Source organism: Oncorhynchus nerka, linkage group LG27 (assembly GCF_034236695.1).
Source record: "Oncorhynchus nerka isolate Pitt River linkage group LG27, Oner_Uvic_2.0, whole genome shotgun sequence".
In the NCBI taxonomy this organism is placed as follows: Eukaryota; Metazoa; Chordata; class Actinopteri; order Salmoniformes; family Salmonidae; genus Oncorhynchus; species Oncorhynchus nerka.
Genome location: NC_088422.1, coordinates 48,641,911 through 48,654,434, shown reverse-complemented (window position 1 = coordinate 48,654,434; position 12,524 = coordinate 48,641,911). Strand labels below are relative to the sequence as shown.

Below are 12,524 nucleotides of genomic sequence, written 5' to 3'. Positions count from 1 at the left end.
ACACATATGAAGGAATAGTATGCATATACTGTTTGTTTATTAACTTAATCATGTAGTTTCCCTTTCCCCACTCATACAAGGAAAACAAATCCACATCTGACACTCATATGGGCTTCATATGTATATAGGCACACCATTTTACAATATATTTTTAGGGATACTGTAAGTAGGCCTAGAGGCTGGAGTTGAATTGATTTTCAGTGTGGAGTAGATATTGAAAACATACAGTATGGCCCTATAACTAGGCCTTCAGTATGGCCACAAATTAACTCATTAGCCTACATCTTAGTGTGAATAGAACATGCTGAATAGATACCATGATATGTCTAGCTGACACAATTATTTGATCTAACAGAAGTTCACAGTGTGAAGTTCCTCACTCCCTAGCTACCAACCAAAAACACCACTTTGAAATGTAGGGCTAATAGTTTGACTCAGCGAAACTGTGCTGTGTCATGCAGGTATTTTCAGTCAGGAAAATCATGGTCGCATTAAAAACAAACAAAAATAATTTCTACCATTGGCAATGGGCCTCTTAAGGCCCATTTAGGTGTAGTGTATGTGCAGGTGTTTGCATGCACATTGTTTGGGCCTTCTGAGGCAGAGGGCACAGTAGATGATTTACAAAAAGTTGCCCTTCTTCCTGATTAGTTCTAATAGCTTCTCATTAGCATGATGTAATAATGTATTCACAAGTGGTCAAGCAGTTGCCTGTCTCGCAGGCTGTTGATGTAAGAACTTTATGAATACATTTCATTGACTTATTTTTTTTTTTTGATTGGTTGATTGATTGATTGTGTTGGACAAAAGCTTTAGATTGTATACATTAAAAGGACAATCTGCGATTGGTACATCCATTTTTGGACTTTTCAATTAATGACATACAGTGCCTTCGGAAAGTATTCAGACCCCTTTACCTTTTCCACATTTTATTACGCTACAGCCTTATTCTAAAATGGATTAAATAGTTTTTTACCCTTATCAATCTACACATAATACCCCATAATGACATAGCAAAAACAGGTTTTTAGACATTTTTGTATTTGGAGAGTTTCTCCAATTCTTCTCTGCAGATCCTCTTAAACTCTGTCAGGTTGGATGGGGAGCATTGCTGCACAGTTATTTGAGGTCTCTCCAGAGATGCTAGATTAGGTTCAAGTCCGGGCTCTGGCCGGGCCACTCAAGGACATACAGAGACTTGTCCCGAAGCCACTCCTGCGTTGTCTTGGCTGTGTGCTTAGGTTCATTATCCTGTTGGAGGGTGAACAGTCTCAGGCCCTGAGTTCTTTGGAGCAGGTTTTCATCAAGGATCTCTCTGTACTTTGCTCCGTTCATCTTTGCCTCAATGCCGACTAGTCTCCCAGTCCCTGCCACTGAAAAACATCGCTACAGCATGATGCTTTCATCACCATGCTTCACTGTAGGATTTAGTGCCAGGTTTTCTCCAGACGTGACGCTTGGCATTCAGGGCAAAGAGTTCAATTTTGGTTTCAACAGACCACAGAATCTTGTTTCTCATAGTCGGAGAGTCTTTAGGTGCCTTTTAGCAAACTCCAAGTGGGATGTCATGTGCCTTTTACTGAGGAGTGGCTTCTGTCTGGCCACTCTACCATAAATGCCTGATTGGTAGGGTATGGTTGTTCTTCTGGAAGGTTCTCCCATCTCCACAGAGGAACTCTGGAGCTCTGTCACCATCGGGTTCTTGGTCACCTCACTGACCAAGGGCATTCCCCCCGATTTCTCCTTTATGGCCGCACGGCCAGCTCTAGGAAGAGTCTTGGTGGTTCCAAACTTCTTCCATCTAAGAATGATGGAGGCCACTGTGTTCTTGAGGGCCTTCAATGCTGCAGAAATGTTTTGTGACCCTTCACCAGATCTGTGCCTAGACACAATCCTGTCTCGGAGATCTAAAGACAATTCCTTTGACCTCATAGCTTGGTTTTTGCTCTGACATGCACTGTCAACTGTGGGACCTTATATAGAGAGATGTGTGCCTTTCCAAATCATGTCCAATCAATTGAATTTACCACAGGTGGACTCCAATCAAGTTGTAGAAACATCTCAAGGATGATCAATCAAAACAGGATGCACCTGAGCTCAACTTCAAGTCTCATACCAAAGGGTCTGAATATTTACGCAAATAAGGTATTTTCTGTCTTTTATTTTGAATACATCTGCAAACATAAAAAAAAAACTGTTTTCGCTTTGTCATTATGGTGTATTGTGTGTAGATTTCTGAGCAAAAACATTTATTTAATCAATTTTAGAATAAGGCTGTAACGTAACCAAATGTGGGAAAAGTCAAGGGATCTGAATGCTTTCCGAAGGCACTGTATACCCATTTTTTTTTAAACATATAGCTGTTGTACCCCTTCAAGCCCTAAACATAAACTTGTTTTACTTCATTGTTTGTAAACAATGTAATGTAAACAAACATTGTAGGCCTAGCGTAAAAACATAGTTGAAATACATATCACGGAGTCCTTGCATCTATGGCTTTGTCTATGACATTGGTTACATTTCTCCAGCCCCATCCCTCAGCTTTTTACCATAACAGTGGCAAAAAGTGGTGGCGGTACAGTATGTATGCTTTGTTATTGTTTGACCTTCAGATTGCCCCTTTACCTTGTCTCCTCCAAGTCGGGTCAAGTGTGTAGACTCATTGGCAGGTGACTTATGCACTTATAGCAGAATCATGTACCAGTTTCACTCCATAGATCTTTGCTGCACTTGTTGCTTCTTTGTTGAATTTCGGACAAAGTCCTGTGTTAACCCTGATATATGCATTATTATAGAAACTACTATTTCGAATATGAAAGCATCTAACCATTGCAATTTTGGGATATTACTTAATTTGTAAAATGTCCACCTGCACTGTTCAGTACTTTGAACTTGTTCTTACATCACAGATTTGAGGAGCTTTGGGTTCACTTAGATTTTTTACTTGTGCACAAAAGAGCTGTCTTGACCTTTTGTGCAATGCTAATTTGAAGGACAATTTAACCATTGTTAAACCAAAGTTATCATTGTACAGGAGGTTTCTGAATGTTTGGATGGCTCATCTAATGTACTGTGGGGCGGTTTCCCTGGCAGATTAAGCCTATAGCCCTGGACTAAATAGCACTTTCACTGGTGATTCTCCTTTGAGCTTGCTTTTTAGTCCAGAAATAGGCCTGATGTGTGTCAGAGTATGTTTCCCAGTATCTCTCTGTTGTAAAGTAAGATGCACGTGGGATAGGTTTGACTATACTGTATCTCAGATGCCTTTTTCATCATATAAGATTTTGATTAGGTTCTCAGAATCAGATTCACTTTTATTTGCCAAGTACATTTACATATACCTGGAATTTGACTCAGTGAATTGGTGCTGCTAGCAATAGACAACTGTACAGACAAAACACAGACAGAGGAATTTACACAAATTCAACAAACAGAAAATACAAAATAAGACACAAACAGAGTACAGGCTGATTTACAGTGAGGATATACAATTTGCAGTGGGGATATATTTATATATGCAGAGGGAGGGGTGCTGCCATGACGTGTATATATCCAGTGCATAACCAGTGTTGTGCAGAGGTATACATAGTGCAAATGCAGTATAGTGAAGTTATTCGTTTTGCAGGTCAACGATGGCAAGGTGCAGTGTTTGGCACAGAGGCAAACGTCTCTTTATCCCTATGAGCCCGATGGCCGGTTGGTGAGGGCCACAGCACAGGGGAAGAAACTGTTCAGGTGGCGGGTGATTTTGGTCATGATTGACCTGAACCATTTGTCAGAGGGGAGTTTTTGGAATAGGGGATGTCCGGGGTGGGCGTGGTCGATGATGATCTTTACTGCACGCTTCCTTGAAAACTCCTCACCCTAGTTATGAGCTCAAACACACTCACGGGGACCTAGGATTAGTGTGAAAAGACAACCTTCACACAAACCAGTGTTTACTTCTGTTTCTCTGGTGGTATTGACTGCTTACTTACCCACTTTTGCCATTCACCCCTTGAATAATGGAGTCTTCTCCTATTGAAAACAAGCTTTTGACCTAGTCCTAAAAAAATTACAATTGGACAGAGGACGATTCATACACCACTATCCATGCCCATGAACAAGAGCTTTAAAATATTTGGTACAACTAAAGATGTGGGTAGAAACTATCTAACCAATAAAGTATTCTCATGGCAATGCGAACACAGGCCAAGCTCCTTGGAGACCTACTGACATATAAAAGATTCACATTGTGGAGGTTTAGTGTTTTAGACTTAGATAATTCAATTGCCGTGTGTAATGAGTTAGAGATAGCAGTCCTCCTTCCTCCCATGAGAAATGTCATGAAATGGAATATTGCTAGATTGTTTATGTTTTTTATATTTACTTTAATAACACTTGCTCTATGCACTGTATTGTACCATGGCTTAGACCTGTTTCAGTAATTGTAGTGCTAGTGGCTAGTTGTTGCAGTTCATTTTTGTGTATTTAGTGTATTTTGTAGTGCACTGTATAGGAAATAGGGTGCCATTTGGGACGCGCCACCATAGCTTCACCAAAGGGACATTTCATTATTTACGATTCAGACTTTGTTTTCTAATGGTTAAAAAAAGGAAATAGATGGTAATCAGTGTGTTTATCAATGTCAATCCATGCCATGGGCAGGGTAAAGTGGAGAGATGTCGTTCAGTTTGTCCAGGAATTTGTTGTTGTTCTATTGTTGTTCTATTGATATATTGGCACAGCCAGTAAAGGACATTTAATTGAGAGTGAATTATCTCAAATTGCCTTGAACAAATAAACGATAGTTTCATAAAGGCCTAGAGAAATTCTGTTTTGGTTTAAAGTTTATACATTTTGACCAGGTAAGTTGACATAGAACACATTCTCATTTACAGCAACGACCTGGGGAATAGTTACAGGGGAGAAAACAGGGGAGGAATGAGCCAATTGGAAGCTGGGGATGATTAGGTGGCCTTGATGGTCAGATTGGGAAGTTAGCCAGGATGCCAGGGTTAACACCCCTACTCTTATGATGAGTGCCGTAGGATCTTTAGTGACCACAGAGAGTCAGGACACCCGTTTTAACATCCCATCCGAAAGACAGCAGCCTACACAGGGAAATGTCCCCAATCACTGCCCTGGGGCATTGGGATATTATTTTTTGGACCAGAGGAAAGAGTGCCTCCTATTGGCCCTCCAACACCACTTCTAGCAACACCTGATCTCCTATTCAGGGACCGACTAGGACCAACCCTGCTTAGCTTCAGAGGCAAGCCAGCAGTGGGATGCTGGGTGGTATGCTGCTGGCAAAGTGGGTAGAGACCTTTAATGTGGTTCTGCAAATACACCAGAAGTCACGGTCATTATTTTATATATCTAACTTCCTGCCGTATATCCTGTTCACAGAACTGATATGCAAATATTATTATAACCATTATTTGCAGTAATAGGGATTAGAAGGTCCTGTGTAGATTGTATTTTCAACCAGCAACTACCAGGAAATAACAATGATCACATTTTTTTACTCTTTTACAGTGTTAGTTTCATCAGCTGTTGTCCAATAGTATATCAAACACAGGGAAATGTATTTTTACTGCACTGATCCTTTAGCACGTGTGATTAATGAACATGGGCAGAGTATGGAATAGATGGATCTCACTTTTTGAGAGTGCAGTTTTGTTAGTTGGTAGTTAATCCAAACTACACTATACAGGGCATTCGGAAAGTATTCAGACCCCTTCCCCTTTCCCACATTTTGTTACATCACAGCCTTAGTCTAAAATTGATTAAATAAAAACATTTCCTCATCAATCCTCACGTAATGACAAAGCCAAAACAGGTTTTTATAAATGTTTGCAAATGTATTAGAAATAATAAACAGAAATACCTTGTTAAAATAAGTATTCAGACCCTTTGCTATGAGACTCGAAATTAAGCTCAGGTGCACACTGTTTCCATTGATCATCCTTGAGATGTTTCTACAACTTGATTGGAGTCCACCTGTGGTAAATTAAATTCATTGGACATGATTTGGAAAGTCACACACCTGTCTATATAAGGACCCACAGTTGGCAGTGTATGTCACAGCAAAAACCAAGCTATGAGGTCGAAGGAAATGTCCGTAGAGCTCCGAGACAGGATTGTGTCGAGGTACAGATCTGGTGAAGGGTACCTAAACATTTCTGCAGCATTGAAGGTCCCCAAGAACACAGTGTCCTCCATCATTCTTAGATGGAAGAAGTTTGGAACCAGCAAGACTCTTCCTAGAGCTGGCCGCCCGGCCAAACTGAGAAATCGGGGGGAATGCCCTTGGTCAGGAAGGTGACCAAGAACCCGATGGTCACTCTGACAGAGCTCCAGAATTCCTCTGTGGAGATGGGAGAACCTTCCAGAGGGACAATCATTTCTGCAGAACCCCATCAATCAGGCCTTTATGGTAGAGTGGCCAGACGGAAGCCACTCCTCAGTAAAAGGCACATGACAGCCCACTTGGAGTTTGCCAAAAGACACCTAAAGGACTCTCAGACCATGAGAAACCAGATTCTGTGGTCTGATGAAACCAAGATTGAACTCTTTGGCCTGAATGCCAAGCGTCACATCCGGAGGAAACTTGGCACCATCCCTACACTGAAGCATGTTGATGGCAGCATCATGCTGTGGGGATGTTTTTCTTGAACCCGATCAAACATCTCTGGAGAGACCTGAAAATAGCTGACAGAGCATGAGAGGATCTGCAGAGAAGAATGAGAGAAACTCCCCAAGTACAGGTGTGCCAAACTTGTAGCGTCTTACCCAAGAAGACTCGAGGCTGTAATCGCTGCCAAATGTGCTTTAACAAAGTACTGAGTAAAGGGTCTGAATACTTTTTTATTTGATCTTATATTTCACCTTTATTTAACCAGGTTGGCCAGTTGAGAACAAGTTCTCATTTACAACTGCCAAGATAAAAGCAAAGCAGTGGGACAAAAACAGCAACACAGAGTTACACATAAACAAATGTACAGTCATTAACACAATACTTATGTAAATGTAAAATTTCATTTTTTAGTTTTTAATACATTTGAATTTTTTTTTTTTTTTTACGATTTGAAAAGTACTGCTCCTATGGACTATGATTCCATGCATCCAAAACTTTTGATTGTGCTCCTCCATCTCTAACTCACACATGTCCCTCTGTCCCCCCCCCTGCAGGGAAAGCTGGTGAAGTACTTCAGTCGCCAGCTGTCCTGTAAGGTGAGAGTGGCCTCACAGGAGGACAGCACTGAGCTACAGGACTTCCCCAGACTGGGACACTGGTTCCGCATCGTCAACCTGAGGAAGGAGGTCACTGAGGTACATTGATTTACATCTACGTATCGCTATCATTGCAAGGAATACCATCTTACTAATAGCCGATGGTCTGCAAAACTTGTGCCAGTAAGAGTAAGGGAAAACAAGAAAATAGTTATGTTTTTAGTATTGAAATCCCTCTGGCAGTAGGTTAAAAGACACTATATGGGTCTGGGCCAGGGGTGTTACCCTGGTAGTGTAGCCGATCTGAAATGGCTAGATAGTGCTCTATGCAAGACAGAAGCTGAAACATGACCTTTTTCACGGGTGACTTTTCTTAACATTGAATTTAAACATAGGACTAGAATAAGGCTCAGACGGCTTTCACTTCTCTTCATGAGGCTTGAGTGGATCTAAATAAATAACTGCTATAGGCCATATACATTCAGGTCGGCTGCCACCAACAAGGTTGTTGTCATAAATGCGACATATCTATACAGAACACTTCTATATGGGACAAATCAAACTGATGCATTCCAATGGTTTTTAATAAATGATGGGGTGCAACATGGTAATGTCAGGAATTTGACACAAATATGTCAGGTATAACAGCGGGCTATATAACCACTTGATCAAAAGATTCAAATTGGGATTTCAGCAATATAATAATCAAGACTTTATTTGACAAAGGAGAAAGATTTGTTGGGGCAAGGAGAGGGACGGAAGCAACACTGTTACAATAGGAATGGAGCCACTCAGTGTCAGTGGGTCTAGACCAGGGCCTATATTTACAAAGTGTTTTATGGTAGGAGTGCTGATGTAGGATCAAGGATTTCCAAGTCCATATAATGATGAGCATGTAAAAGGCAAACCTGGTCTTATGTCAGCATTCTCTGATACTCTTTGTAAATACAGGCCCAGGAGTGTTAGTAGTCTGCTGGTTTTCGTTTTTTCCCCTTTAAATCAGTGTCTGATTTAGACCTGGGAAACCAGGTATGCTGACTCCCTGTGTGGGAGAAAGTATAACCTGCAGTCACTATTGCCTGCAATAACTGGAATTTGACTTATAGTACTTGAGTGTTACCCTGGGTGCCAGTCTGTTTCTGCTTTTTTGCCAGCTCCTTAATGGAATTGTCAATGACAATGGAGTAGGCAAAAGCACAAACAGATCTGGGACCAGGTTACTTTTGTGTGTTCTGTAGGAGATGGATCCAGGCGACGTGACTCTGGAGGGGCTGCTGGAGATGAGTGATGAGCAGGTGTGTGAGGCCATGGAGAAGTTTGGAGCCAACGACGAGGAGTGTGCCCGGCTCAACGCCTCTCTGTCCTGCCTCAGGAAGGCCCACCAGTCAGGTAGAAATCCCTGCACACACGAAGGGAGGGAGAGAGGGAGGGAGGGAGGAAAGGCGAGAGGGAAGAAAGGCAGACAGTGGGGACAAGTCAGGTAGGGCCCTAACACATGCAATCGCTGAGGAAGGGACAGAGAGAGGAAGGGCACTCTGGAATGTAACCGTGACTCTTCTCCAGGTTGTTATTGCCTCAGCAAGGCCCACAGCCAGTTATTGGGGAGCTTTCAGTTAGTGTACTATACAGTAGCCATTCCTGATCTCGCGAGCTTACGTATGTTTCGCTACAAGCTACACGCAAAACATATTTAACTAGCTCGAGCGATCAGGATGGTAGTACTAGGCTATCTATACGTACAATTCATGAGGAGTTTTCATAATATGGTGAATGTCGCCCCCTGTTGACCAGATTTTGCAACATATTATGAATTCAGTAGGCTGCAATCTCAGAAATGTGCATTCAGTTCTGCTAGTTTATTGTGTTGTGTTAGTGCTGGACTGGGGCAAAATCCTGCAAGGTTCAAATAATACAAGGCTTGATTTGGCAAAAGCCCAGAATGGATCAGAAAGGGAAATATCTAGAAAATATGTAGGGGATAAATGATAGATATTGAGTCATTAATAACTCTTGCCATTATTGTATTAATTCAGCATTAGTCTCTCTGCCCTCATATACTGTAACAACTAGAGCTAGTCAACCCCTTATCTGTGACTGAGTGATATTCTCATAGTAGTCTTGTCTCCTCATTCCTCTCCATGGGTGTATCTCAATTGTTAAAAGGCTCTCCTAGCCTCCTTTTCTTAATCTCCACTGTTGTAAAATAATCGGACAGGTGAAACATTTTGCTTTCACCTGTCCAGTGTTTTCAGATTAGCATAGATGAAGGGTGGATACGAGGAGAGGAGGCTGCTGTAGATCAGTGGTTCCCAACCAGGGTTACTAGGACCCTGGGGGTACTTGGCCTATCCACAATGGATACTTGAGAAGATTCATGAGACCATAGGCCTACTGGTAAAATGCACACGAGGGGATAATGCACTTGAGGGGGTACTTCAGTGGTAATCAGGGCAGAGCAACATTTTGTTGGTGGTACTTTAACTGAGAAAGGTTGGGAACCACTGCTGTAGACTATTGTGATGCACCCTCTGAGCACACAGGGCATTTAGTCCAATGCTACTTTGTCCAATAGAGGGCAGCACAGACCACATGTTTATTTTCTGAACTGAGCAGCATAGTGTTGTAGTGTTACGGGCTGAACAGAAGGGGGCACTAGACCACCAGGAAACCAGCACTATCACTAGGTTTGATAACCTGTTATATACGTGTGTGTTCCTCCTACACACACATACACACACGCACACACACCTAAATGTTTGAATCAATGCCCATCAGATGTGTCTCTCATATGTTTCACTGGGAATACTTTAGGACATGTTGTCAAGCCAAGCTGAGAAGAGTTGCATTGTCACCCCAGTGTTCTCCTCGTTAAAGCCATAACACACAGTTTTCTTTTCTCCAAGTGAAAAAGGACTGCAGATCTTGCTTCAGGAAAACCTGTTCACGTACCAAACTGTTGTCAGATAACACAACGCCCCGTCGGCCCAAATGCTCATCATCGGCTCACTTCCCTTCCCTCCTTTGATTCTACACACAGCTAACTCCAGTAATAATAATAATAATAATAATTCATTGGATTTATGTAGTGCTGTTTTTACCAACTTAGGTACACCAACTGCTTTACATAAGGGGGAAGGGGGAAACACACCTCATCCACCACTAATGTGTGGCACCCACTTGGGTATTGCACGGCAACCATTTTTTGTTCCAGAACACTCAGCTATCAGGTGGAGCGGTAAGGAGTGATATATGCCAATTAGGATTGAGGGTAAGATTAGGTGGCCATGATGGGATGGGGCCAGGTCACCAGAATTAACACCTCTACTTTTTTGTGTATGTGTGTGTATATCCAGCCACTATCTCACCCAGAGCCTATTCAACACCCACAGGTTACAATGAACCTGCCTACTGCCCTGCGTAGGGTGCCATGGGATTTTTAATGACCACAGAGAGTCAGGGCATCCGTTTTAACGTCCAATCCGAAAGATGGCACCCTACGCAAGGCAGTAGGCAGGTTCATTGTAACCTGTGGGTGTTGAATAGGCTCTGGGTGAGATAGTGGCTGGATACACACACGCACGCGCGCGCACACGCACGCACACACACACTGGTCTGGCCTGGTCTGTGTGTCTGTTCCTGATGCATGATTAGATTGTAGCCGGTAGCTGATTGGTGACTGAGTTCTGACTTCCTCCACAGGAGCCGGCAAGGCGGTAGGACGCCCATACAGGGTCCAGCTGGGTGTGTGTGTCCTTGTGTTTGTCCTTCTTTTGTGTGTCTGTCTCTCTCTCTCTCTCTCTCTCTCTCTCTCTTTCTCTCTGCGTGTTTGTGCGTCAAGCCTGAAAGATTATCACTCATATGCTAGGTGTATACATGAAATAGATTCAACCCAGCCCAACTCACCCCAGCTATACATTAGATAGCAATGCACAACATGGATAACAAAGACTGTAGCTCTGTGTTATACAGACAGTTCCATTAGAAAATGCTTCTACTACTGCTGTGCTTGTTCTCCAGTCCTCCTGGTTCACAAAGGCAGCAAAAGGCGCTGGACACACACAGACACAATTGTATGGGCACACACACACACGCACGCACGCACGCACGCACGCACGCACGCGCACACACACACACACACACACACACACACACACACACACACACACACATATTAATGGGCTCTTTTCAAACGGATGGCTGGGGAGAGGTGTGAATGTAATAGCAACACCACACACTGCGCTGCTGTTATAATGGCCACTCATACTCAGAGCGAAGGGGAGAGAAAGGCCTATTCTATCTCCCAGCCCTTTCTTTAAACCCTAAAGGGAAAGAATATAACCATCGCTACACCATCACGCTCAGCCACCACTTTTAAATATTACATTTTTTTGTTGAAATGATCTGAGAGGAACGGGGTCCGTTGGGAGGATTCGTCATCGTCCTCTATGGAAGCCTGTCTTTGTAACTCCTACGCAGAACATGAATACGCAGAATATTCTCTTGCCTCGAATCACATGAAAAAGTTATAATTGTCACATTATTTTGTAAGGACTCTTAAGGCCATCGCAGACTTTGTTGGCCAGCAGCAGCAGACAGTGACTAGTGAAAACATTGTGGTGTACAGGATTTGTAACCTCACTCAGACTCTTCAGCTTGAAAAAATCTCCACCCGCACAGCTGAATTGCTAGCTTTTTGGTGGCGTAGCTGGTTAAGATGTTTTCAAAAGGGATGGTAAAACGCCCCACTGGGCACATTACGTCATTTCAATGTGGCTAATCGGGTCAAATTTAGTTGAGACGTTGATCAATGAGATTACAACCTATATTCACCCACTGACAAAGACAGCTAAAAGTTAGATGAAGATCCAATGTGTTGGTCTAAAAGCAAAAACCAATGTCAGATTTTTGGTTTAGTTGTCACCAAAATATCTATTACTGCGCTTTCAACCATTTTAAAAGCACAGCAAAGTTCAAATGTTTCGATATTAGAGATACTCTGAGATACTCTGAATGATCGGCTACGAAAAGCCAACTGACATTTACTCCTGAGGCGCTGACCTGTTGCACCCTCGACAACCACTGTGATTATTATTATTTGACCCTGCTGATCAACATTTGAACATCTTGGCCATATTCTGTTATAATCTCCACCCGGCACAACCAGAAGAGGACTGGCCACCCCTCATAGCCTGGTTCCTCTCTAGGTTTCTTCCTAGGTTCTGGCCTTTCTAGGGAGCTTTTCCTAGAAACTGTGCTTCTACACCTGCATTGCTTGCTGTTTGGGGGTTTAGGCTGGGTTTCTGTAC

At 42.7% G+C, this 12,524-nt stretch overlaps 1 protein-coding gene across 1 annotated transcript in view; it reads left to right on the top strand.

The window, feature by feature from the left end:
* The window catches only part of ksr2 (kinase suppressor of ras 2), a 145,516-nt gene that overhangs the window by 1,039 nt on the left and 131,953 nt on the right, over positions 1-12,524 (top strand). The window contains 2 exon segments of the mRNA XM_065011148.1: positions 7,177-7,317; positions 8,457-8,607. Of these exon segments, the coding sequence (XP_064867220.1) occupies positions 7,177-7,317; positions 8,457-8,607 (292 nt within the window).